This window comes from Pleurodeles waltl, chromosome 4_2 (assembly GCF_031143425.1).
Source record: "Pleurodeles waltl isolate 20211129_DDA chromosome 4_2, aPleWal1.hap1.20221129, whole genome shotgun sequence".
Taxonomy (NCBI): Eukaryota; Metazoa; Chordata; class Amphibia; order Caudata; family Salamandridae; genus Pleurodeles; species Pleurodeles waltl.
The window spans coordinates 195,734,045-195,761,596 of record NC_090443.1 but is presented as its reverse complement, the minus strand read 5'-3'; the positions used below and the strand labels follow the sequence as shown (position 1 = coordinate 195,761,596).

General features: G+C 51.7%; 1 protein-coding gene across 1 annotated transcript in view; it reads left to right on the top strand.

The window, feature by feature from the left end:
* LOC138292459 (myomegalin-like) overlaps positions 1-27,552 on the top strand; it is a 1,643,599-nt gene that overhangs the window by 911,125 nt on the left and 704,922 nt on the right. Inside the window, exon 17 of the mRNA XM_069231077.1 lies at positions 10,777-11,227. Within this exon, the coding sequence (XP_069087178.1) occupies positions 10,777-11,227 (451 nt within the window). The remainder of the gene's footprint in view (positions 1-10,776; positions 11,228-27,552) is intronic.

The window sequence follows — 27,552 nt, the reverse complement described above, 5'->3', positions numbered from 1 at the left end:
GGCGGGGCCCAGTTCAGCGCTCCTTGCCTTGAAGGGCCCAGTTCAGCGGTTCTTGAGACGGCGGGGCCCAGCGGAGCGGTTCTTGAGACGGCGGGGCCCAGTTCAGCGGTTCTTGAGACGGCGGGGCCCAGTTCAGCGGTTCTTGAGACGGCGGGGCCCAGTTCAGCGCTCCTTGCCTTGAAGGGCCCAGTTCAGCGGTTCTTGAGACGGCGGGGCCCAGCGGAGCGGTTCTTGAGAGGGCGGGGCCCAGTTCAGCGGTTCTTGAGACGGCGGGGCCCAGCGGAGCGGTGCTTGAGACGGCGGGGCCCAGTTCAGCGGTTCTTGAGACGGCGGGGCCCAGTTCAGCGGTTCTTGAGACGGCGGGGCCCAGTTCAGCGCTCCTTGCCTTGAAGGGCCCAGTTCAGCGGTTCTTGAGACGGCGGGGCCCAGCGGAGCGGTTCTTGAGACGGCGGGGCCCAGTTCAGCGGTTCTTGAGACGGCGGGGCCCAGCGGAGCGGTGCTTGAGACGGCGGGGCCCAGTTCAGCGGTTCTTGAGACGGCGGGGCCCAGTTCAGCGGTTCTTGAGACGGCGGGGCCCAGTTCAGCGCTCCTTGCCTTGAAGGGCCCAGTTCAGCGGTTCTTGAGACGGCGGGGCCCAGCGGAGCGGTGCTTGAGACGGCGGGGCCCAGCGGAGCGGTTCTTGAGACGGCGGGGCCCAGTTCAGCGCTCCTTGCCTTGAAGGGCCCAGTTCAGCGGTTCTTGAGACGGCGGGGCCCAGCGGAGCGGTGCTTGAGACGGCGGGGCCCAGTTCAGCGGTTCTTGAGACGGCGGGGCCCAGTTCAGCGGTTCTGGAGACGGCGGGGCCCAGTTCAGCGCTCCTTGCCTTGAAGGGCCCAGTTCAGCGGTTCTTGAGACGGCGGGGCCCAGTTCAGCGCTCCTTGCCTTGAAGGGCCCAGTTCAGCGGTTCTTGAGACGGCGGGGCCCAGCGGAGCGGTTCTTGAGACGGCGGGGCCCAGTTCAGCGCTCCTTGCCTTGAAGGGCCCAGTTCAGCGGTTCTTGAGACGGCGGGGCCCAGTTCAGCGCTCCTTGCCTTGAAGGGCCCAGTTCAGCGGTTCTTGAGACGGCGGGGCCCAGCGGAGCGGTGCTTGAGACGGCGGGGCCCAGTTCAGCGGTTCTTGAGACGGCGGGGCCCAGTTCAGCGGTTCTGGAGACGGCGGCCGGTCTATGGCCAACTGCTCATTGCCTGGTGGTGCCCTCCTGGGCAGCGGGGATGGTGCTCCTTCAATGCCCACCTGGGCTGTGGGTGGTGGGGCCCTCCTGGCCAGCTGGGCTGGGTCCTCCCTGGGCAGCGGCTATGGGGGTGGTGGGCTCTCCCGGGGCAGCTGTGCCGGTTCCTCCCGGGGCAGCGGCTATGGGGGTTGTGGGCTCCTCCTGGGCAGCAGGCCTGCTGCCTGACCTCTCCGACTTGCTGCACTTGCCCTCCTTAGTCGTGGGCCTGTGGCCCTTTCCTCCCTTTGGAGCTGTGGCTGGTGACTGTCTCTGGGTGGTGTCCGGGGGGGATGTAGAAGGCGGGCTCCTGCGGCGCCCCTTCCGCCTTCTGCTCCTCTTCCCAGGGGGTGGGCTGGCTGTCCCCTTGCTGCTGGGCGAAGATCCAGACATGCGGGCTGGCGGGCTCCAATACCCCTGCACCCTTGTCAAGGGGGCTGCAGGGCTGGTGGTGGCTGAGGTGCTCTTCTTACCCCGACGAGAAGGAGGGGGGGACTCAGGGTCAGGAAAGAAGTTAGTAGTGGCGAGGAAGAGTTTCTTGGGACAATGGAGAGTGGTAGGTACAGTGGGAATGGGAGTGGAGGGAGAGGATGTGGTTGTAGGTGAGTCACGTTTGCTGTCTTTGGGTGCAGGTGCAGGAGGGATAGGCTGTCGTGAGGTGGATGGCTGTTGGGTGGGTGGGTGGCTGCGTTTGGGTGGTGTGGAAGAGGGGCTGACAGACACAGTGGGAGAGGACACAGGGGACGTGTAAATGGCAGTGGGGGTGGTGACTGCACGTGTGCGGACTGGAGTGGAGGGTGTGCTGGTGATGGAAACACTGGCTGATGGTGAGGTGAATGGAGGTGTGAGTGTAGACGTCACAGGGAGGGAGGAGGGAGACGAGGAGGTGGGGGTCACAGAGGTGGTAGTGACTGTTGGCATGTCTGCATCGGAATGTTGCGTGTGTGAATGTCTGCGTGATCTGTGGTGCTTATGTTTGGATGAGCTTCTCTTGGGTGTTGAGGTGTGTGCAGGCTGGTCTGATGGTGTGGGTGGGACAGGCAGAGGAACAGGAGACTGGGAGGAGGGAGTTAGTAGAGGGAGGCAGGAGACAGGGACAATGGCTGCCGTCAGTGCTGAGGCCAGAGCCTGGAACGATCGCTGATGGGCAGCCTGCCCCGAATGAATGCCCTCCAGGTACGCATTGCTGCGATGAACCTCCCTCTCCACCCCCTGGATGGCATTCAAAAGGGTAGTCTGCCCAACAATGAGCGTTCGGAGGAGGTCAATGACCTCCTCACTGAGGGCAGCGGGGGTAACAGGGGCAGGGCCTGAGGTGCCTGGGGCGAAGGAGATGCCCGGCTTCCTGGCAGAGCGGGCACGGGGCGAACGCTGAGGGGCTGCTGGGAGGGCGGAGATGGTGCGCTGGGTGGCGGCTGTACCTGTAATGGCGGGGGGCACGGATGGTGCCACCCCCGCAAGGGAGCCCCCTTCCGAGGACGTGTCCGTGTCGCTGCAGGGTCCAGTCGTCCCCGTCGTGGAGCTCCCCTCGCCCTCCGTCTCACTGGTCCAGTCTGACTCTGTGGCATGGCCCTCCTGGGCCATGTGAGATGCAGCTCCCTCCTGCCCCGATGCCACTTCTCCTCCGCCTGATGATGCTGATGCACACAAGCACAGAAAGACAAACAAAAAGGGGGGGGGAGAGAGAAATAAAGGGATATTGAGTACATGGATCTCCGGTACAGTTAGCGGACATGACAGACACAGATGCCCCCTGCACTAAGTTGCGCACTTGGGGTCCGCTACGCATTCCGTGGAACATGCCCTACACGCCTAGAGTTGACAACTGCACCCATGGATGACACGGCCCAGGGATGGCTGTACTGACAAACTACTGAGGGTGGTGGCTGGGGACACAGGGGCTTACGGGGGTGCCCAGCCTACAGATATCGCTCTGGCCTAGGGGGACCCCCAGCCCTCCTCCCCCACCCAGACACCTCCACTGCGCGACAACAGAGTAGATAATGCTTGTACTCACCCCCTTGTGTCTGCTGTGCTGCCCTCACGCGCCCATCCAAATCAGGGTAGGCCACCGCCAGGATCCGGAACATCAGGGGGCTCAGTTGACGGCAGGCACCCCGCCTACGTTGGGAGGCCATCCCCAGCAGAGACTCGGCGGTCTTCTTGGTCCCGCGGCGGATGTCCTCCCACCTCTTGCGGCAGTGGGTGCCCCGTCGATGGTGGACCCCCAGGGTCCGGACTTCCTTGGCGATGGCACGCCAAATCCCGATCTTCTCATGGGCGCGGACCTATGTGACACGTACAGGGAGGGAGAAATACCACGTTCAAGTTTGTCGCCATTTTCCTTGCCAGTGGCCCAACGCCCCCCATCCCCGCCAGGCCCCCCGCCATGCCCCCCGCCAGGCCCAACATGCCCCCCATCCCGCCAGGCCCCCCGCCAGGCCCAACATGCCCCCCATCCCCGCCAGGCCCCCCGCCAGGCCCAACATGCCCCCCATCCCCGCCAGGCCCCCCGCCATGCCCCCCGCCAGGCCCAACATGCCCCCCATCCCCGCCATGCCCCCCGCCAGGCCCAACATGCCCCCCATCCCCGCCAGGCCCCCCGCCATGCCCCCCGCCAGGCCCAACATGCCCCCCATCCCCGCCAGGCCCCCGCCAGGCCCAACATGCCCCCCATCCCCGCCATGCCCCCCGCCAGGCCCAACATGCCCCCCATCCCCGCCAGGCCCCCCGCCATGCCCCCCGCCAGGCCCAACATGCCCCCCATCCCCGCCAGGCCCCCCGCCATGCCCCCCGCCAGGCCCAACATGCCCCCCATCCCCGCCAGGCCCCCCGCCATGCCCCCCGCCAGGCCCAACATGCCCCCCATCCCCGCCAGGCCCCCCGCCAGGCCCAACATGCCCCCCATCCCCGCCAGGCCCCCCGCCATGCCCCCCGCCAGGCCCAACATGCCCCCCATCCCCGCCAGGCCCCCCGCCAGGCCCCCCTCCAGGCCCAACATGCCCCCCATCCCCGCAAGGCCCCCCGCCATGCCCCCCGCCAGGCCCAACATGCCCCCCATCCCCGCCATGCCCCCCGCCAGGCCCAACATGCCCCCCATCCCCGCCAGGCCCCCCGCCATGCCCCCCGCCAGGCCCAACATGCCCCCCATCCCCGCCAGGCCCCCCGCCATGCCCCCGCCAGGCCCAACATGCCCCCCATCCCCGCCATGCCCCCCGCCAGGCCCAACATGCCCCCCATCCCCGCCAGGCCCCCCGCCATGCCCCCCGCCAGGCCCAACATGCCCCCCATCCCCGCCAGGCCCCCCGCCATGCCCCCGCCAGGCCCAACATGCCCCCCATCCCCGCCAGGCCCCCCGCCAGGCCCAACATGCCCCCCATCCCCGCCAGGCCCCCGCCATGCCCCCCGCCAGGCCCAACATGCCCCCCATCCCCGCCATGCCCCCCGCCAGGCCCAACATGCCCCCCATCCCCGCCAGGCCCCCCGCCATGCCCCCCGCCAGGCCCAACATGCCCCCCATCCCCGCCAGGCCCCCCGCCATGCCCCCGCCAGGCCCAACATGCCCCCCATCCCCGCCATGCCCCCCGCCAGGCCCAACATGCCCCCCATCCCCGCCAGGCCCCCCGCCATGCCCCCCGCCAGGCCCAACATGCCCCCCATCCCCGCCAGGCCCCCCGCCATGCCCCCCGCCAGGCCCAACATGCCCCCCATCCCCGCCAGGCCCCCCGCCATGCCCCCGCCAGGCCCAACGTGCCCCCCATCCCCGCCAAGCCCCCCGCCATGCCCCCCGCCAGGCCCAACATGCCCCCCATCCCCGCCAGGCCCCCCGCCATGCCCCCCGCCAGGCCCAACATGCCCCCCATCCCCGCCAGGCCCCCCGCCATGCCCCCCGCCAGGCCCAACATGCCCCCCATCCCCGCCAGGCCCCCGCCAGGCCCAACATGCCCCCCATCCCCGCCAGGCCCCCCGCCATGCCCCCCGCCAGGCCCAACATGCCCCCCATCCCCGCCAGGCCCCCCGCCAGGCCCCCCGCCAGGCCCAACATGCCCCCCATCCCCGCCATGCCCCCCGCCAGGCCCAACATGCCCCCCATCCCCGCCAGGCCCCCCGCCATGCCCCCCGCCAGGCCCAACATGCCCCCCATCCCCGCCATGCCCCCCGCCAGGCCCAACATGCCCCCCATCCCCGCCAGGCCCCCCGCCATGCCCCCCGCCAGGCCCAACATGCCCCCCATCCCCGCCAGGCCCCCCGCCATGCCCCCCGCCAGGCCCAACATGCCCCCCATCCCCGCCAGGCCCCCCGCCATGCCCCCGCCAGGCCCAACGTGCCCCCCATCCCCGCCAAGCCCCCCGCCATGCCCCCCGCCAGGCCCAACATGCCCCCCATCCCCGCCAGGCCCCCCGCCATGCCCCCCGCCAGGCCCAACATGCCCCCCATCCCCGCCAGGCCCCCCGCCATGCCCCCCGCCAGGCCCAACATGCCCCCCATCCCCGCCAGGCCCCCGCCAGGCCCAACATGCCCCCCATCCCCGCCAGGCCCCCCGCCATGCCCAACATGCCCCCCATCCCCGCCAGGCCCCCCGCCATGCCCCCCGCCAGGCCCAACATGCCCCCCATCCCCGCCAGGCCCCCCGCCAGGCCCCCCGCCAGGCCCAACATGCCCCCCATCCCCGCCAGGCCCCCCGCCAGGCCCCCAAGCCAGCCAGTGGCCCCAAATCCAGATTGAATTAAACTCACTTGTTGGTCTGGAGGACCGTAGAGTAGCGCATACTGGGGGAGGACCCCATCCACAAGTTTCTCCAACTCCTCTCCAGTGAAGGCAGGGGCCCTTTCCCCAGGCGCAGCAGCCATTGTCCCTTCCAGACCGAGGTCACAGCAACACTTGCAGTATAGGTCCTCTCCTGTGAAAGTTCAAGTCGCAAGTGGATAAGTAGATAGAAAATGGCGGTCACGTCCGCGGCGGTGCGTACCGCGGCGGTGCGTCCCGCCACCGCCGGCGCCCTTCGCCATTGGCTCCTGAAACCCATAGGCTTCAATGTTAACCAATGCGGCTTCGCGCCGCGGTCTTCGCCCGCCGCCCGCCGCGGTGTGCCACGCCAGCGCATTGACCTCACATCCCATTGTCACACTTCACAGGTCAGGCAGCCGCCATTTCCAGGGCCCACATGGCTCAATTTCAACTGCGTCACACAGGCCTAGGCCTTGCATAGCCACTCAGACACGCCATTCACTGCATAGAGAATCGTTTACTGTGCAAGCTGTGAGTACGTACCTGTGGGTTGCTTGACTGTGTGCTCCATGTTGTCCTTCCTAGGCACCGTCCGCTGGGTTGGGCGAGGAGACGGATGAATCCTCCCGTGTACCGACCGCTGGTGGACCTGTCGACAATGGAAGAACGCCACATTATCCTGACCTACCGTCTTAACCGTGCCACTATCCATGAACTGTGTGCCCAGCTGGAGCCCGACCTGATGTCCCCCATCCGCCAACCCACAGGGATTCCCCCTCTGGTGCAGGTCATGTCAGTACTCCATTTCTTGGCAAGTGGGTCATTTCAGACAACAGTGGGAATTGCTTCTGGGATGTCTCAGCCCATGTTTTCGAAGGTGTTATCCAGAGTGTTGTCTGCCCTGATGAAATCCGTGAGGAGCTACATCATTTTCCCTGAGGTGGGCGAATTGGCTACAGTGAAGGGTGATTTCTACGCCCTTGGACATATTCCCAACGTCATTGGTGCCATTGATGGGACCCATGTGGCTTTGGTTCCCCCAAGAGACAGGGAGCAGGTGTACAGGAACAGAAAAAATTACTATTCAATGAACATCCAGGTGGTGTGTTTGGCTGACCAGTACATCTCGCATGTAAATGCCAAATTCCCAGGGTCAGTGCATGACGCCTACATCCTAAGGAATAGCAGCATCCCTTACGTGATGGAACAGCTACAGAGACACCGTGTATGGCTAGTGGGGGACTCTGGGTACCCCAACCTGTCGTGGCTACTGACCCCAGTAAGGAATCCCCGGACCAGGGCAGAGGAACGGTACAATGAGGCCCATGGGCGTACTAGGAGGGTGATCGAACGCACCTTTGGCCTCCTAAAGGCCAGGTTTAGGTGCCTGCATATGACAGGTGGATCCCTAATGTACTCACCTAAGAAGGTGTGTCACATCATCGTGGCCTGCTGCATGCTTCACAACCTGGCTTTGCGCTGCCAGGTGCCTTTCCTGCAGGAGGATGGTCGAGACGGTGGTGTTGTGGCAGCGGTGGAACCTGAGGAGAGTGACGAGGAGGAAGACGACGGGGCTGAAACAGACAACAGGGACAGAATCATTGAACAGTACTTCCAATAGGACACAGGTAACATTTCAAAGTTAATTTAGTAAATGTGAACTACTCTCCTGCATCTCTGCTGCCTGTCCATTTGCCCCAGTGTATGATGACTGAGTTGTGGCTTTTCCCTCCCTATTTCAGATCTGGGGTCCCCACTACGAGTCCTGTGCTTCGTTTCCCCATGGACTACAGCTTTGTGGCAGCTGTTTGTTGACTTCACCATGTACAAGGACATATTTGCACTGTCATGTCAATTACAATATATTGAAATCACAGCCAGACTCCAGATAGTTTTGTGCAAAATAGGTGTTTATTTAAGTGCTCAAAATGGGATGGGTGGTTTCAAGTGGGTGGGGGCTATGGTGAAGGAATGTCCATGGCAGAGTCCAGAGTAACAGTCACACAGGTGCATTGTCCAGAGGCCTGTGGAGAGATGGAGCATGGGCAGTTCAAGGATGGACAGGGTGACAATGTGGGACAGTGGGATGACATCAGGTGGTATCCATTGCTGGCGGGGGTCTTGACATCCTACTCTGTCTTCTTGCGAGATCTCAGGGCCCTCTTGCGGGGTGGTTCTTCTCCTGCAGGAGGTGGGGGTCTGGTGGGCTGCTGCTGTGCGGGGGCCTCCTGTCCACTAGCGCCGGCGGAGGTGGTTGGCTGTTCTTGGTCCAGGCTAGTGGCAGGGGCCCTTGGGTGTTGTTGAGTGTCCGCCCTGGTGTTGACGAGGTCCTGCAGCAGCCCTACCATGGTAACCAGGGTGGTGTTGATGGCTCTGATGTCCTCCCTGTACCCCCGATAGTGTTCCTCCTGCAGTACCTGGATCTCCTGGAACCGGGCCAGTACCGTCGCCATCGTCTCCTGGGAGCGGTTGTATGCTCCCATGATGGTGGTGAGGACCTCGTGGAGAGTGGGTTCCCTGGGCCCGTCCCCCCCCTGTCGCACAGCTGCCCTCCGAGTTGCCCTGTTTCCCTGGGCCTCTGCCCCCTGGCCGGTGTGCCCACTACCACTGCCCCCAGGTCCCTGTTGTTGTTGGGGTGGTGGGTTATCCTGGGTGCCCTGTAGTGGTAGACACACCGCAGATTGACGCGCCCTGGAGACAGAGGCATGGGCCCGCTGGGTGGGAGCTGTGCTGGTGTTCCCAGAGGGGTTTGGGTCTGTAATGGCCTGGGCCTGTGTGAGGGGAACCGACTGTCCAGAGGTCCCCGATGGTCCGGGCTGGTCATCGGTGTCCAGGTCGACAGAGCTGCTGTCATCGCTGACGGCCTCTTGGGTGGGGGGTGTGGAGAATTCTGGCCCCTCCGCCGCGGTGTGTTGACGGTCGGGTCCTGCAGGGGTATAGAGGTATGGTTATAGTTTCAATGTGTGGCATATGGGTGTATCTATGGGTTCTCGTGTCCCCAAGTGCTGGCATTCGTGTGTGGGGGCTTTGGTGAGGGTGGCTTGTGGGGGGGATGTGTATATGCATTGGGCATGCTTTGGTGATGGGTGTCCATGCTTAGTGGACGCATGCAGGCCTAGGTTTTGGGATGTGTGGGTTGTGATGGTGAGACATTGGCGGGGAATAGGTGTGCTGGGGGTGGGGGTGAGGATGGTGGTGGGGGTGAGGATGGTGATGGTGGTGGGGGTGGGGGTGAGGGTGGGGTTCGAGGATGGGGGTGAGGGTTGGGGTATGATTTGGCATGCAGGTGGGGGGGAAGCAGTAGTGAAGCTTCAACTTACCAGTATCCATTTCTCCGCCGACTCCTGCGAGGCCGTCAGGATGCAGGATGTTCAAGACTTCCTCCTCCCATGATGTGAATTGTGGGGGTTGAGGTGGGGGTCCTCCGCCAGTCTTCTGCACGGCGATGTTGTGCCTGGATACCATGGAACGCACCTTCCCCCGTAGGTCGTTCCATCGCTTCCTGATGTCTTCCCGATTTCTGGGGTGCTGTCCCACAGCGTTGACCCTGTCGACAATCCTCTGCCATAGCTCCGTCCTCCGGGCAATGCTGGTGTATTGTATCTGTGTGCCGAACAGCTGGGGCTCTACCCGAACGATTTCCTCCACCATGACCCTGAGTTCTTCGTCTGTGAAGCGGGGTTGTCTTTGGGGTGCCATGGGGTGGTGTGTATGATGTGTGGGGTGGAGTATGTGTAGTTAAGTGTGTTGAGTGTGGTGGTGTGTGTTGTTTTGTGTGTGGATAGTGTGTGGGTGATGGTGTTGAGTGGCTGTGGCTGTTAGTTTGTGGATGCTGGTGTCTCGCTCTGGCCTTCTTTCAGAATTTTTTTGCGTAGGGGTTTGTGGGTGATGTGGGTGGGTGTTTTATATTGTATTGTGTGTGTGGGAGTGGTGTGTGTATGTGTATCAGGTGTGTGGGATTCAAATCGTCCAATGTGGCTGAGTTTTGTTCGTTTGTGTGTATTCTGACCGCGGCGGTGTGTCCCGCCAATGGAATACCGCGTTTGAATGACCGCCGCGTGGATTCGTGGGTCGTAATGGCATGGGCGTATTTCTGTTGGCGTGGCGGTGGAGGTTTTGTCACCTCCACCTTTCCGCCGACCGCTGGTCTGGCGGTCGGTTGTGGCTGTCGGATTTTCGGAGGTTTGCCTTCTGCGGGTCAGAATGACCGTGGCGGGTTTCCGTGGCCGCGGCGGGGTTATGGCGGTCTTCTGACCGGCGGTAAGTGCATTTTACCGCCGGGGTCAGAATGACCACCATAGTGTCTTCATTGAAGTGGTAATTTTTTTTTAAAGAAATGTAATTTGGGAGAGTAACAAAGTTTTTTTATTTCGTTTTGTCAATAGAAGATACTGGCAGCTTGGTCCATGAGTCAACTCGAACTATGGTTATTTTTAGCATTTCTCCATGTTTATTCATAAGTGGCAGGAGTGTTTCCTTTCCAATTATTAACTTTAAATTTCACCTTCCAACCTCCGTTTTATATTATTTTGTACTGTGATATACCATACATTATTTGATTGTTATTATGTTATGTTACATGAATCGTTATCATATATAATATTATGTTATAATGTTTCATATCATTCGATTATATCATTGATCACTTAATTATATAATTTAGTTTCAAGTTCATTTTGATACAAGTTGTGACAATTGGTTTATTAGTTACACAAAGTAAAAGGTGTTTGGTAGTTGTTACTATGCTCCCTTGGGCATTGCCTTGTGAAAAATATTAAGTTAGTTTCACTGTTCTCAAAACAGACATACACTGCAGCGTTTGCACCTGGAAGACGAGGAGTTAATGGAACCGATGGGAGAAGCAATGTCAGGATGGTGTGGGAATGAGATGGAGAAAGTGAAGGAGGATGGAGGCCTCAAAGAAGAAGGTCTTTGGGCAGAGATCAGAAGGCTACATGGGAAGATGAGATATGCCGACATGATTATTCATCTTTTAAAAGAGCAGCTGGTGTTGAATTCCAAAGCAGGTGAAATGAAGTTCAACCCAGAACTGATTGTCAGCATGGCCAAGGAGATTGAGCGTCTTAAGGCTAAGAAAGGCTCAATTCCAATGAAACATTCTACTCTGGGAGTGAAATTCAGAGAGGATACGGCAAAGAGACATTGCAGCAGTCCTTCGCCCCTAGATAGAGGGGATCTGCTACACCAGCCTACTATAAAAGAAGAACCTTCTTCTAACAAATTCATCAGTCAGGTAAGGCCATTAATAATCATGGAATGTAACTTGTATTTGTGCAACTAGTGTAGTGGCACTAGGGGGCCAGGAATGTAAATCGTTCTGTCTTTTACCAGCCAAGCACAAGACAATTTAATCTCATTTTCTAAGCATTTTCTAGGACACCTTGCTCCCTCATTGAATGTTCACGATTATGCACAAGGCAATATGCACCAAACACCAGAAGGGGAATCTTTTAGAATATAGCAGCACCGGCTAAATTGTTCTAAGTGTATGTTATAGCTACCTCCTATATGAAATTTTGAGTAAATGAATGATTCATTTGCTCAATTTAAGAGGGACTGAGGCCACCTATAGCCCCTATAAATAAATATATATATATATATATATGTATATATATATATATATATAATATATATGTATATACACACATACACACACACACACATTATATATATATATATATATATATATATATATATATATATATATATATATATACACATAGACATACACAAATGAATGATGGCTATAAGTATAAGAAAATGTATATACACATACACAGACACATATATAGATATATATATATATATATATATATTTTTTTTCTTCACAGTAAATCCAATCCTTACGAAGGGATAGAATGGTGACACACCAAATCAAATTCCTGCACTTCAGTTTATTGGTTCACAAAGGCACACCATGTCTCGGCTATTGAATAGCCTGTGTCAAGTAAAAGATTACAAGCCCCACAAGCTTAAAAAATAGCTCTGGATTTTGTTGCAGCTCTCTATGTACGGGACCTATGCCAGCTCCCCCAGAAGGCAGGGAGCCAGCTGGGACCGCGTGGGCCTTTGTGCTCCCCCTGCGGTCCCCATCATTTGTACACAGGGGGGGTCCTGGGTAGGGTTCATTGCCCGTATGGCCCGGGACCTGGGCCACCAGATTAGCAGATCCCCCATGAATTTCAGCAAAAAGTTTAAAAAAATGCTTTTTTGCCCTGGCAGGGTTCCCTAGGGGACCACAGCACCTAGGCTTGGTGGCCAGGGTATTCCTTCCCTGGCCCCTTTTTTTGTTGCCGAAGGATGTGCATGGTGCGGGATTGGCTACTTAATGGGGTTTTGGTGGAGGGCCCTGCTGCAGGCCAAGCCCTGTGGCAAACACCCACCACACAGGGCCGTGTGTGGTGTGTGGTGTGGGGTTGGTTACTTATAAGAGGTAGGCCCTGTCCACAGATCAGGCCCTTCGGCCAATCACATTGCGGAGGGCTATGCATGGCATGCGGTTGACTGCTTATCGGGGTTTTGGTTGAAGGGCCTGGCTGTGGTGCATGGGCGAAAGTCATTTGTGGCATGGGGTTGGGTGCTTAAAGGGGATTGGTTCAAGGGTCTGTTCGCAGGCCAGACCCTGCAGTTATCCCTTGTCACACATGGCCAATGGCTCTGCGTGGTGTGGGGTTGGGTGCTTATATGGGGGAGGCTGCAGGCCTGGCCAATCCCTGCCATGCACGGCCATAGGCTTATAGTGCTTATAGAGTGTTGACCACAGGGGCTGGCCTGCAGCCAACTTCTACCCTGCACGGCCATAGGCTTTGTGCTTTTAGGGGTTGATTATATGGCCTGGCCTGCAGCCAGGCCTTGCAGCCTACCCCCACAATGCACAGCTGAAGGTTGTGCATGGGTTGGAGTGGGTGCTTACAGGGGATAGGCCGCAGGGCCTGACCCCCGCAACACACAGTATAGGACCATGAGTGGCATTGGCTGCTTAATGGGGTTTTGGTTTCAGGAGCTGGCCGCAGGCCACTCCCCAGGCCAACTCTCGCCATGCACAGCTGAAGGCTGTGACGTTGGGTTGGGTGCTTATGGGGGGTTGGCCATGCGGCCACCCCCACCATGCATGGCCGAAGGCTGTAAGTGGTGTGGGGTTGGATGCTTACAGGGGGTAGGCCGCAGGGCCTGCAGCCAGTCTCTTCTGCCAACCCCCCATGCCCACATGGAGTTTTAGTTGCAGGGTTTGGCTGCAGGACAGGCCCTGTGGACAACTCTTGCTGCATATGGTCGAAAGCCATATGTGGCCTGGGGTTGGGTGCTTTTAGGGGGTAGGCCCTGCAGCCATCCCCCCACACATGCCCAAAGGCTGTGCGTGGCACAGGGTTGGGTGTTTATAGGGGTAGGTCGCAGGGCCTGGACTGTGGGCAGGCCCTGCATCCAAACCCTGTCATGAACGGCCTTAGACTTATAGTGCTTATAGGGGGCTGACCACAGGGTGCGGCCTGCAGCCAACCCCTACCCTAGGATTATACTGCTTATAGGGGTTGACCACAGGGCCTGGTCTGCAGCCAAGCCCTGCAGCCAACCCCCACAATGCACGGCCGAAGGTGTTGGGTGCTTATAGGGGATGGGCAGCAGAGCCGGACTGCAGGCCAGGCCCTGTGGCCAACTCCCTCCACACATGGCTGAGGGCCATGCAGGGCGCTGGCTGCTTAATGAGGATTTGGTTTCAGAAGCTGGCTGCAGGCCAGGCCCTGAGGCCAACTCTCGCCATGCATGGGTGAAGGGTATTTAGGGCGTTGGGTTTGGTGCTTACAGGGGGTAAGCCATGCAACCATCCCCTACCATTCATAGCCAAAGACCTGCAGCCAGACCCTGATGCCAAATCCCGCTGTGCATGGCCTTAGACATATAGGGCCTGATTACAACTTTGGAGGAGGTGTTAATCCGTCCCAAATGTGACGGATATACCACCAGCCGTATTACGAGTTCCATAGGATATAATGGACTCGTAATACGGCTGGTGGTATATCCGTCACTTTACCGTCACTTTTGGGACGGATTAACACCTCCTCCAAAGTTGTAATCAGGCCCATAGTGTTATAGGGGTTTGGTCCCTGCATCCAATCTCAGCCGAATTACGCGCATGGCGTGGGTTTGGGTGCTTACAGGGGATAGGCAACAAGGCCTGATCACAGACCATTCCCTACTGCCAACCCCCATGCACGCATGGGGTTTTAGTTGCAGGGTTTGGCTGTAGGCCAGGCCCTTCAGCCAGCTCCTGCCATGCACGGCCAAACGCCTTATGTGGCATGGGGTTTGGTGCTTATAGAGGATAGGCCCTGCAGCCATCCCCCCACGCACAGCCAAAGGCTGTGTGTAGTGCGGGGTTGGGTGCTTATAGGAGGTAGGCCATAGGGCCAGACCACAGGCCAGGCCCTGCGGCAAACCCCCACCATGCATGGCTGAAGGCTATGCGTGACGCAGGGTTGGGTGCTTTTAGAGGGTATGCCTCCCGCCAGGCCCTAGGGCTAACCCCTGCCACGCATGGCCTTCAGCCAAGGGCTGTGCTCAGTGGTGGTTGAATTAATGTAAAGTAATAAAAATTACTTAACATTAAAAAACAAACTGAAAAATTCACTGAACAAAACAAAGGTTACAGAGACATTATAGTTAGGAAATTGAATTTTTTAAAAACATAGAAATTCCCCTGAAAAACCCAAAGGTTACAGGGACTCATGCCCTAAAGTAACTTGCGCCCTCGCCATCCACTGCTAATTACCACAGATATCACATCACTCATGACATGTTTCACAACATTATTGATAATAACAGTGTAACATTTGCAATACAATTATTGATGAGATAACTGTGCATGGAGGGTGCACGATTTATAGCTACCTTAGGCCACAAGTAATAGTTACTTGAGATAACCATAACTAGAACTGCTGAATTTCTATAATTTTGTGAGAGTAAAATTTGAAATTAACTATAATGTCCCTGTAACCTTTAGTTTTTTACGTGAATTTATATATATATATCAGAAAAGAAGACTGAAGCTTGATTCACAAAAGCTTTTATTACAATTGGCTGCCCTGTAGGGTTGGGGGTTCCCATAGGATGGAGAATTGTGAGGTGGAGTTAATTCATGAGAGCATATCCTGTTTGCCCTAAAAAAATGGATTGAACCAGATATTATAATGCGTGAAGGTGAGCAAGGGAGAAGATAGGGGAATTTGTCTCCTGTCGCTGATTCAGCTATATTGAAGCTTTAGAAGATATTTTTATGACTGTGGCAGCAAATATGAGCAAGGATTACAAGGAATAACTGATTTATATTTTGCATGTGGCCATTGAAATGAAAATATTTAAACATGCATCAGGATAATACAAAAAGGATGAAATAAGGAATGCTATTCAGCACAATTTACATAAGTAATAATAGTCTGGAGAATGTGGTTACTTTGCAGATGCATTGTGGGACTTGTATGCAATACAGTGTCACATGTTGCTCTGAAGTGTGAACATTTGCATTATAATCTGGCTCACCTGTGAACAAGGCTGAATCTAAATAGCCAAAACATGCTAGCAAATAAATGACGCCACTTGGAAGTAAAAGCTGATGGCTTTCATGAATCAGGCTTCAGTCTTCTTTTCTGATGTCTAACGCTAATAGGGGATGCTCCATCCTCCGTGAACTGAGGCCACCCTGTAGGGTAGGTGGGGCTCCCCTGGGATGGAATTGTGCGGGTGGTTGGGGCTCCCCTGGGATGGAATTGTGCCGTGGGATATATATATATATATATATATATATATATATATATATATATATATCTTTTTACAGGTCATCTTCACATTTGGTACAGTCTAAAATCGATAAGCAGTATGAAATGAAGTCAGTGTTTTAAATGTAGGAACAGGCACTAGGGTGTGTTTTTTAGTGTTACGTTTTTCTACTAGTTGTTTTTGATTGAACGATTTTATCACTATAGGAGCATATTGAGTGCATGATACACAATGCAAACGTAAAACTCGAGGCAAACATTCAATGGATGTTACAAGAAATCAGACTTTTTTTTTTTAAAGTGGATAACACTTGCCTTTTTTTGTCCCATAACTTCTTTAGAATTGACACTGGGAGATTGCAGTAGTTGCTAGTGTAGCCTCTGACTTCTTGAGTGTCTGGTGATCCAGTTTGTGATTATTGGCATAAGGCCGCTGACTTATTTTCTGAGTGGCTACCAGTGCTTAATTTGTGCTTGTTGTTTCCGGTGCTGAGCACCAGCACTTATTTTTGAGGGCTGGGGCTTATTCTTCTGCCTCAAGCATTTGCTGCGAGGAAAAGACACACAGGGGAAAGACGGAGGAAGAGAAAAACGAAAAAGCGTCACAAAGAGAGAAATTAGAAACCTGCAAAAGTGAGCTGAAGGGGCAGGGAGTGGCTTTATATGGATTGAAGAGGCCTGAGATGGCTTCAGCATTCCTGCCTCAGTATTCCGTGCTCACGCATTTAATAGCAGCAGCTGCGTCTTTAAGAGGGCGGCTTTGCGCACCAGCACCTTTTTATTTACAAATTAAGCACTGGTGGCTAGTGCAAACGTACCTTATTGCCACTGGGAAAACTCAAAATAAATTGATGTCCATCTTTAATAGCTCAAGAAAGTTTGGATTATTTGCAAGAAAAGTGGCCTGTGGTGCAGGCATCCCACTTATTTTAAATCAATTAATTGTTTGTAATTTGTGCTCTTAGAATTTAAAATATTATTTTTTTATTATTTCTCCTGACTGTCATTATCCTCTAAAATCTTTCCTCTCCCTTTCTTGTCTTACCAGTGTTGTTGATAACCTTCAAATACATGGGATTCTGTAATCCATGTATAAACTTCTTTATAATTGGTGACTTGTGACACGCCAAATCACCGATCATAAAGAAAAGACGTCCGTACTCTGCTGTTATAAGGTTATTACAGTTGAGTTCTGATGTCACAATGCCAGCAGCTGAAGTGAAAGGCAGGTCAGTTCATGAAGCATAATTAAAGCAGCTGTTTAAAGCAACAAACAAATGTTGCTTTTCTTTCTTCTGCTGTATTTTATTAGCTTCCAATGGCAAGCAGGGAGAATCTGTTTATTTTTTCCACTCCTTAGATAGAGATAAGTTAGAATATTTCTGCATATTTGTAAACGTTCTGAGCTACTGCAGCTTTTTTTTTTAACAGTGACTTGTATTGAACTGTTTCTAATATCTGTTTGCAACAAATGTCTAACAGGTTTTTCATGTGTTTAATTGTGCACTAGAGGTTTTATTTGTATTCATCATGTTTGCAATCATGCCCACTCTTTCATATGCAAAAGCACATAGCAAGGTTTTAAGTGGTATGTGGGAAAAGTAATGGTACGCCAATGTATTATATGGGATAAAGTACCCTCTGGAATACATGATAAGGATATTGCAAGTCACCTTGGAGTTCCATAACCTTATAAAGGAACTTGCCCATTCACCCCTGTTCCTCTTTATGGTTATGGAACTCCTCAGTGACTTGCAATGTCCCTATAATGTACGGTGGGGGCACTTTATCCCTTATAAAGTACATGTTATAATGTAAGAGTGAGTTGGAAAAAATGACTGTACAAGTTTATTCAAAGAACATCAAAAGTGTTAATGGCTCTGCTAAACATATTAAAATTATACATTTCCTTAAAGCTAAATCTGATATAGTAGTGTTACAAGTAACTCATTTTCGAGAATGAGGAACCCCAAAGATGAAAAAGAGGCACATAGAATGTTTGTGGTAAAAATATATGGATTGTGTTCTTGTGCAGAAGAATCTGAGGGGCATATTTACAAGATAGTGACACATTGGTCCCGATACACTACTTTTCTTGCTCCCCCCTAACAACACCATGGTTGTGCTGTATTTATAATACGGCACACATGGCGGTCAGGGTCTACATTTTTTATACTATTGTGGCGTTTTCCTGCACTAACGCCAAATTTTTTGGTGCTAGTGCAGAAAAGTAGCGGGAGGCTCATAGGCCAATACAGGAGCGTCACTTTAACGACTACCTTGTGCAGGTGTTAAAAATGGTGGAAAAATGGCGCAATTAAATCTTGTAAATTTCACAGCGCCATTTTTTCGGGCCTCCCTGTGGGGAAATGCCCTCCGTTGCCTACATTATGCCTGGCGTAGGCATAATGTGGTGCAATGGGTTGCAAAGTGGCACAATGCATGCATTGCACCACTTTGTATGCGTGACGCATACATTGTGCCACTTTGTAAATATGGCGTGGGGGAATAACCTACTTAGTGCTGCCTTAGCTTAAAAAAAATGATGCTATCCTGCAAACAATAGTTTACCAATGTTTATTTATAAATTTGAAATAATGAATGGGGAAGAATACAATGTGTGTATAGCAGGAGACTTTAATACTTCGAGACTCACTCTGGGACAAAATGATAGTAGTGCGTAAAATGGAAATGTGATTTAAAGGACTAGTTATGAAAGAAGGAAAAGAGGTAGGGATATAGTGTATATTTAGAGATTGTTAATTCCTACAGGAAGAGACTGTACATTTTATCAATTCCATCATAGTTCTTTTTCACAAAATTATTATTTTCTGTTTGATAACTCACCCGTGACTCAATCTGCTAACACCGCTATTGGTTGCATATCACTCTCTAACTTTGTCCCACTTGTGGACCTCCTTGTGAAGAGTACTCCGCGAGGACTACATCCCTTACTGCTTAATAACCCTGCAAAGATAGGACTTTATAGACTTGGAAATGTTTGGGAATTTAATGTAGGATCTGTGAAGGGTATAATGATCATGTCTGAATCTCTGAAAGCATCCTTCAGAGAAGAAAACTGATAAATAAGCCATCCTCTAATAACAAAAAACAGATCTGAAAAGGTAAAATGGGGGAAAAAGGGCTATAAATCTAGATGTAGAAACACAAAGCTAACTTAAATGATGTAGAAATAAGTTGCAAAGTCAGCAAACTTGGACACATAGGGCCATATTTATACTCCGTTTGCGCCGAAATTGCGTCGTTTTTTTTTACGCAATTTCGACGCAAAACTAACGCCAACTAACGCCATATTTATACTATGGCGTTAGAGGCGAATAGCGCCAAAGTTCCCGGAATGTGCGTCATTTTTTAGCGTGAACCCCTTCCTTGCGTTAATGATATGCAAGGGAGGCGTTCCCGTCTAAAAAATGACTCCCAGGCCTTTACGTGGTATTTATACTCCCGGGCAAAAGAGACGCCCGGGAGTTGGCGTGGCTAAAAACGGCGCATTTGCGCCACTTTTTAACGCCTGCTCAGGGCAGGCGTTAAGGGGCCTGTGGGCTCAAAATGAGCCCACAGGTGCCCTCCCATGCCCCCAGGGACCCCCCCTGCCACCCTTGCCCACCCCAGGAGGACCCCCAAGGATGGAGGGACCCACCCCAGGGACATTCAGGTAAGTTCAGGTAAGTATAATTTTTTATTTTTTATATTTTTTTTTGGTGGCATAGGGGGGCCTTATTTGTGCCCCCCTACATGCCACTATGCCCAATGACCATGCCCAGGGGACAGAAGTCCCCTGGGCATGGCCATTGGGCAAGGGGGCATGACTCCTATCTTTACAATGATAGGAGTCATGTTGATGGGGGATGGGCGTCGTTAAAAAATGGCGCAAGTCGGGTTAAGACGATTTTTTCGACGTAACCTGACTTGCCCCATTTTAAGACGCCCATGCGCCATTTTCCCCCTACGCCGGCGCTGTCTGGTCTATGTGGTTTTTTCCCACGCAAACCAGGCAGCGCCGGTCTGATTGCGCCGTCTAACGCCATTCCATAAATACGGCGCCCGCTTGGCGCTTCAGAATGGCGTTAGACGGCGCAAAACTTTTTGACGCTAAACTGCGTTAGCGCAGTTTAGCGTCAAAAAGTATAAATATGGGCCATAATTAATGTTCTAGATACCAATAAAGCAGAAAGAGCTTTGTTTAGAATTAAGCAATGTAGGAAACAGGATTATTAGGTGAGAGATGTTGGAAGACCCACTCAAATAATAAACACAATCCTTGTCAGGCTGAACCACAAAAGACACTAATAAAAGCCATTATTAAACCTAGGCTTAAATGGTAGTTTAGCGCACCAGCAGTCAGGCTTAACTTAGAGGCAATTCACAGCACATCAAAAATCTCAAACTACCTTTGAAAAATACAATAACATTTAGCAAAGAAAATGACACCAACACAACAGAAATGCAATCAGTAGAACTTGATATGTGAGGTTTTTTTAAATAGTTTAGCTGAAAATAGTACCACAAAGCAGAAAATGCCACTTACTGTTTGCGGTCACGCTGGATAAGGGTAAAATCACAAGTTCAGGTGACCGCGATGAAGTGTGGTTTTGATACAGGGACCAGGTTCGTCCTGCTGAAGAGTTACCTTCTCAAGTCTTAGTGAGGAGCTACTGTTCGCATTGGTGGGTTCCATGCGGAGGACGTTGTCAGAGTAAGGAGCTGGTCGGGCATCATGGATGGTTGATGCTATAGCGTGAGAGTCGGTTGTCGCTTCAGCTTTGCGTTGGCAGTCAAAGCACACTTTTGCTGTCAGCTGTAGGAGGCTGGACTGGCTTGTAGTGAGTACCAAGGGGTACTTGCACCTTGCACCAGGCCCAGTTATCCCTTATTAGTGTATAGGGTGTCTAGCAGCTTAGGCTGATAGATAATGGTAGCTTAGCAGAGCAGCTTAGGCTGAACTAGGAGACGTGTGAAGCTACTACAGTACCACTTAGTGTCATATGCACAATATCATAAGAAAACACAATACACAGTTATACTAAAAATAAAGGTACTTTATTTTTATGACAATATGCCAAAGTATCTTAGAGTGTACCCTCAGTGAGAGGATAGGAAATATACACAAGATATATATACACAATAGCAAAAATATGCAGTATAGTCTTAGAAAACAGTGCAAACAATGTATAGTTACAATAGGATGCAATGGGGAAACATAGGGATAGGGGCAACACAAACCATATACTCCAAAAGTGGAATGCGAACCACGAATGGACCCCAAACCTATGTGACCTTGTAGAGGGTTGCTGGGACTATTAGAAAATAGTGAGAGTTAGAAAAATAACCCTCCCCAAGACCCTGAAAAGTGAGTGCAAAGTGCACCAAAGTTCCCCTAAGGACAAAATAGTCGTGTTAGAGGAATAATGCAGGAAAGACACAAACCAGCAATGCAACAACTGTGGATTTCCAATCTAGGGTACCTGTGGAACAAGGGGACCAAGTCCAAAAGTCACAAGCAAGTCGGAGATGGGCAGGTGCCCAGGAAATGCCAGCTGCGGGTGCAAAGAAGCTTCGACTGGACAGAAGAAGCTGAGGTTTCTGCAGGAACGAAAAGGGCTAGAGACTTCCCCTTTGGTGGACGGATCCCTCTCGCCTTGGAGAGTCGTGCAGAAGTGTTTTCCCGCCGAAAGGACGCCAACAAGCCTTGCTACACGCAAATCGTGCGTTTGGCGTTTTTGGACGCTGCTGGAGCCAAGGAGGGACCAGGAGGTCGCAAATTGGACCTGAAGAGAGAGGGGACGTCGAGCAAGACAAAGAGCCCTCACTGAAGCAGGTAGCACCTGGAAAAGTGCCAGAAACAGGCACTACGAGGATGCGTGAAACGGTGCTCGCCGAAGTTGCACAAAGGAATCCCACGTCGCCGGAGACCAACTTAGAAAGTCGTGCAATGCAGGTTAGAGTGCCGTGGACCCAGGCTTGGCTGTGCACAAAGGATTTCCGCCGGAAGTGCACAGGGGCCGGAGTAGCTGCAAAGTCGCGGTTCCCAGCAATGCAGCCCAGCGAGGTGAGGCAAGGACTTACCTCCACCAAACTTGGGCTGAAGAGTCACTGGACTGAGAGCCCCACAAGTCACCCAATCTTGGATTTCCCTAGGTCTCTAGTAGTCGTCTTTGCTACTATGTTGCAGGTTTGCAGGCTTCCAGCGCGGTCAGCGGTCGTTTCCTTATCAGAAGGTGAAGAGGGAGATGCAGAGGAACTCGGATGAGCTCTTGCATTCGTTATCTAAAGTTTCCCCAGAGACAGAGACCCTAAATAGCCAGAAAAGAGGGTTTGGCTACCTAGGAGAGAGGAAAGGCTACTAACACCTGAAGGAGCCTATCAGCAGGAGTCTCTGACGTCACCTGGTGGCACTGGCCACTCAGAGCAGTCCAGTGTGCCAGCAGCACCTCTGTTTCCAAGATGGCAGAGGTCTGGAGCACACTGGAGGAGCTCTGGACACCTCCCAGGGGAGGTGCAGGTCAGGGGAGTGGTCACTCCCCTTTCCTTTGTCCAGTTTCGCGCCAGAGCAGGGGCTAAGGGGTCCCTGAACCGGTGTAGACTGGCTTATGCAGAATTGGGCACATCTGTGCCCAACAAAGCATTTCCAGAGGCTGGGGAGGCTACTCCTCCCCTGCCTTCACACCATTTTCCAAAGGGAGAGGGTGTCACACCCTCTCTCAGAGGAAGTTCTTTGTTCTGCCATCCTGGGCCAGGCCTGGCTGGACCCCAGGAGGGCAGCTGCCTGTCTGAGGGGTTGGCAGCAGCAGCAGCTGCAGTGAATCCCCAGGAAGGGCAGTCTGGCAGTACCAGGGTCTGTGCTACAGACCACTGGGATCATGGAATTGTACCAACAATGCCAGGATGGCATAGAGGGGGCAATTCCATGATCATAGACATGTTACATGGCCATATTCGGAGTTACCATGGTGAAGCTACATATAGGTAGTGACCTATATGTAGTGCACGCGTGTAATGGTGTCCCCACACTCACAAAGTTCAGGGAATTGGCTCTGAACAATGTGGGGGCACCTTGGCTAGTGCCAGGGTGCCCTCACACTAAGTAACTTTGCACCTAACCTTTACCAGGTAAAGGTTAGACATATAGGTGACTTATAAGTTACTTAAGTGCAGTGTAAAATGGCTGTGAAATAACGTGGACGTTATTTCACTCAGGCTGCAGTGGCAGGCCTGTGTAAGAATTGTCAGAGCTCCCTATGGGTGGCAAAAGAAATGCTGCAGCCCATAGGGATCTCCTGGAACCCCAATACCCTGGGTACCTCAGTACCATATACTAGGGAATTATAAGGGTGTTCCAGTAAGCCAATGTAAATTGGTAAGAATGGTCACTAGCCTGTCAGTGACAATTTGGAAAGAAATGAGAGAGCATAACCACTGAGGTTCTGATTAGCAGAGCCTCAGTGAGACAGTTAGTCACTACACAGGTAACACATTCAGGCACACTTATGAGCACTGGGGCCCTGGGTTACCAGGGTCCCAGTGACACATACAACTAAAACAACATATATACAGTGAAAAATGGGGGTAACATGCCAGGCAAGATGGTACTTTCCTACATCAGCGCAAAGTTAGGATCTCACAGGAGCATCACTTGAAAGTCATCACTGTCAGCATAAAGAACAGGTCCCACTGGAGCCTTGCATTTGTAGATGTTGTGAGGGATTGATTATCGCTGTGAAGAGGTCACTTTGTGGCCTCAAGGATCCCAAAACTTCTCCATCTTTTCTTCAGGAGGAGTACACTCTAATGCCTACCAAGGATGCAGGACCTAGGGAGCACTTCTTGTGGATCAGGACTCACTCCAGCAGAGGTCAGCAACAAGGCTCAAGTAGGTAAAGGCAGGTCCAGTTGGTGCTGCTCAGCTGGGCAGTTGAAAGGCAGGTCTCTGGAAGCTTGTTGTATCCCTGTAGCTCAAACAGGAGGTCAACCAACTTTCTTCTTCAGCCAGCAGGACAGTGATTCTGAATCTTTTAAAGGTGGAGGAGTGTAATTATGTGAGGTTCTGAAGGTGCCACATTTATACCTGTAGCCAGCATTTGTGTTGGGGGAAATCCCTGGCTTACTCCCCAAACTGGTTCTGGCTAGTTGGTCCCATTCCCCTGGGTGTGGTTTCAAACTGTCTAGAGTGACCAAGGCAATGGTGAGCCCGGTGTCAGGTTCCTTTGTGTGTGTTGCAGGTAAGGCCATCTGAAGTGTTATCTGGGCATGGCACAACTCCTCCCCACCCATTCTATTAGGTAGACCCTCTCCCTCCAAACCAAGGCCTCCTTTTTTCTCACTGTCTGTTGAAGCAATATACAACACACAACAGCCGTGTGACCCAGGGCACTAGCTAAAAGGTACAGGTTGGTTGGGCAGAAAATTGCTAACTAAGGGAAAATAGCCCAACAGTGAAATATGACTTTAGAAGTGCTCCACTGCCAGGACATGTAAAATTCAAACCCAAATGTCCTATTTGCTTGCACCATGCCATATGAGCCTTTACAGCATCAATAAACAAAGTGATGGATGGAATGCTTCAATTAATCCCAGCCACCCACGATGCCCCCTCAGTTTGGACTCAGCCATATGCAAATCAGTCTTAAAAAGGAAGTTCTAGGTCTGGCAAAATGTTTGCCAGGTCAAAATGGCAGTTTACAACAGCACAGCAGGCCCCAGTGGCAGGCCTAAGACATGCTTTGAAAAACTACTTTAGTAGGGGCATAATAAGTGCTGCAGAACTCTAGTGCCATTTATTTACAGGCCTGAGTACATTTAGTACCATATACTAGGGATTTACAAGAAAATTAATTGTACCAATCAGGTGCAGGCCAATTTTACCATCTTTTCAGGGGAGAGCACAAGCACTTTACCACTGCTTAGCAGAGAAAAGTGCATAGAATCATAAAAGCCAACAAAACGGGTCCAGCAGAGGCAAACATTAGGGGTGACTCTGCAGAAAGGTTGAGGTCCAACAAGCAATCATTTGGGAAAGTGGTGAAAAGATTGAGGAACTGCTGGTATACAAGATATATCTAGAGAAATACAAACTAGTCGAACTTGATAAATACACCTTTTTAGGCAAATGTCTTAAACACATATTGAAGATAAGATATTTCTTCCAAGCATCAAAATGCCTGCAGTAACTAATTTGGCAAGTCTTCTGGTTATAAAGTTAAATGAAGGAAAAAAGAGCCCTACCTTAATCCATGTATACATTCAAGAGCCATGCTGATCAATACAAATTTGTCCTGAATGATAAATGGACCTTATATTTTTGGATTAATATTTCTGTTGATTTAAACAAATTATACCTGGACATTAGGTTTAGGCCCATTAGTGATAAAAAGGATAAAATGATTTGAAAGATGGGAACACTTAACTTGGGTTTTTGTAAAAGCTTATGTTCTTTTAAAATGACAGTTCCTGTCATGTTTCTTCATATTTATACTAGCCTAGCAAGAAAATACTTAACTGCTAAGTATGCTCTAACAGAGTGGTTATTTTCCATCTTTGGCTGTGGCAAATGCAATAAATCAAAAATGTGTCTTAAGGGCTTAGTAAATATTAATAACTAATTTGTTTTTTTGCTTTCCTGTATAGAAAGGTATCATAAAGCATTCAGTCAAATTTGTTTGTTCAAATTTGGTCACGTTATCCTTATCTGAAACCCCACTTTGGGTACATAGTTACATCAGTTCTTTGATAGTTCCCACTACTTAAGTGTAATTTGCTCTAAAGGGCTTACAAAGTTTCATTTATGATTTGAAAAACTGTGCATGATTAACTATGTAGGCAGGAAAACGGTTAAAAAGATAGGTTTACATACAAATATTTTGCTCCCCTATGGAATAATCCTTGACTAATAACTGAAGGTAATATAACTTTGCACATATGTAAACCAGCTTGGATTAGAGATGTAAATTAAGTATGGTTAACATTTCAAGACACGTTTATTGTCTATCAGACCAGGGAGGGGTTAATTATCTGCTCGTGCAGCAATAGTAGAACAGTGAAATCCTAGGACAGATTGGAATACTAGATAAGATAGATGCTGGTGTTGCTCTAATTGTGAATTGTGAAAGCTTCTGTTGTGTACAAGGATCCGATTAGTCACTCAAATACATGTTTTGGAGAAATATAGATTTGACTGGACAGCACAATGTGTATTTGGCATACCTTGTAAGCTATGGGAGAAGCACTGTTCAAACATATAGAATGTTGACTCAGAGCTAAGATTGATGCAGCAGAAGATTTTTGGTAGAATACGTTGGTTCCAAACCAAGATTATTAAACTGTGCTTTTCATACTCAGTTACGTGTTAGAATGCAAGATCAGCCAAGCTAATTTACTTTCTTATCCACATGCCACGCGGGAGTGTTAAGTCTTAGGGATTACTTGTTTTTTAGAGTCTGATTAAGACTTTCAAATAGAGGCTGGATTGATAATAATTAACAAGTTACTTAAGGTAACAAAATTTCATTGGGACAAGAAGCAACTGATGATGAAAGCCTTAAGTACTGGTATAAGAATACTTTTTACTTTTTTGTGTTGTAATTACTTTATTATATTATTCACAAAATAGAGAACAATACAGAAAGCGGGGGATAAGCATGAGTCATCCTTTGCAGGCTTATTCAACATTGTTTATAGAGGAGGAAAGGCGTATATTTATACATAAACTTAACTCTGGTACCTATGCATTAGAAGAATAACTCAACTGGTGTTGACTACAGTCTTGGTAATACACCATCCGACGTGTTCTCGGAGGTAATAATTCTGAGGAAAATCGAGGAAACAGTGGTCAGAGGGGGTGAGACCGGGGTGGGTTGGGGGAACATGCAGGTTGCGCCACGAAACATTGTTGAACGTATTTACTAACAGGCCGGCTGTCTTAGTGTTGGTAGAGTTGTGCGAAGGGAACGAAGGGGTGTACTATATAGAATGTGTTACTTAGGTATGTATACAGTTATACAATAGACTATGAGGAGGTAGTGGATGAGTTCTGAAGGAAAGTACAGGGGGGGAGGAGGGAAGGGAAGTAGAGGGAAGTATCCGTGAGAGGCCGGGGGTGTCATGGATCCGTAGGGAGAAAGAGAGAGATAGAGAGGGGAGAGAGTGGGGAGAGGCGAGAAGAGGGAAGAGAGAGCGAGGGAGTGAGATAGGGGAGATGAGGCGGGAGGGGGGAAGGGCGGGTAGAGGGAAGGCAGCGGAGAGGTAGAGGAGAAGAAGGAGGGAGGGAGAAAGAGAAAGAGAAAAGGCAGAAAGAGAGAAAGAGAAATAGAGAGGGTCGCCCAGGAACATGAGGGTGTCTACTGAGGATGGAGTACCTTATTTGAGTTGTGTTATGGGTGGAGGGGGGGTGGGAGGGAGGCGGGGGGAAATGGGGATAGTGGAAAAAATGAAGAATTAGGAGGGAGGACGGAGGGGGTGCGAGTCATAGTATGCAGGGAGGGGGGAGGGGGGAGGAGGGATGGGGAACAGCTGTAGAGAAATGCACAATGAATAAGGACGGGAGGATATATGCATGACTGGGTCATGATACTAGTACAAGTGGAAGTGAGAGAGGAAGGTGATGTAGGCGAGAATGGGTTCTAAGCTGCTGGTGGTGTTGTTGTGAGGTCAGACGATAAATAATCACTGTTGCGGGGTTAATATTTACAGAGCAATGTCTGCGGTGTTTATAGTGTTTGCGGCTGCAAAGGATCGGTTAGGAACGGGGCCCATACTCTGTGGAACATGACCA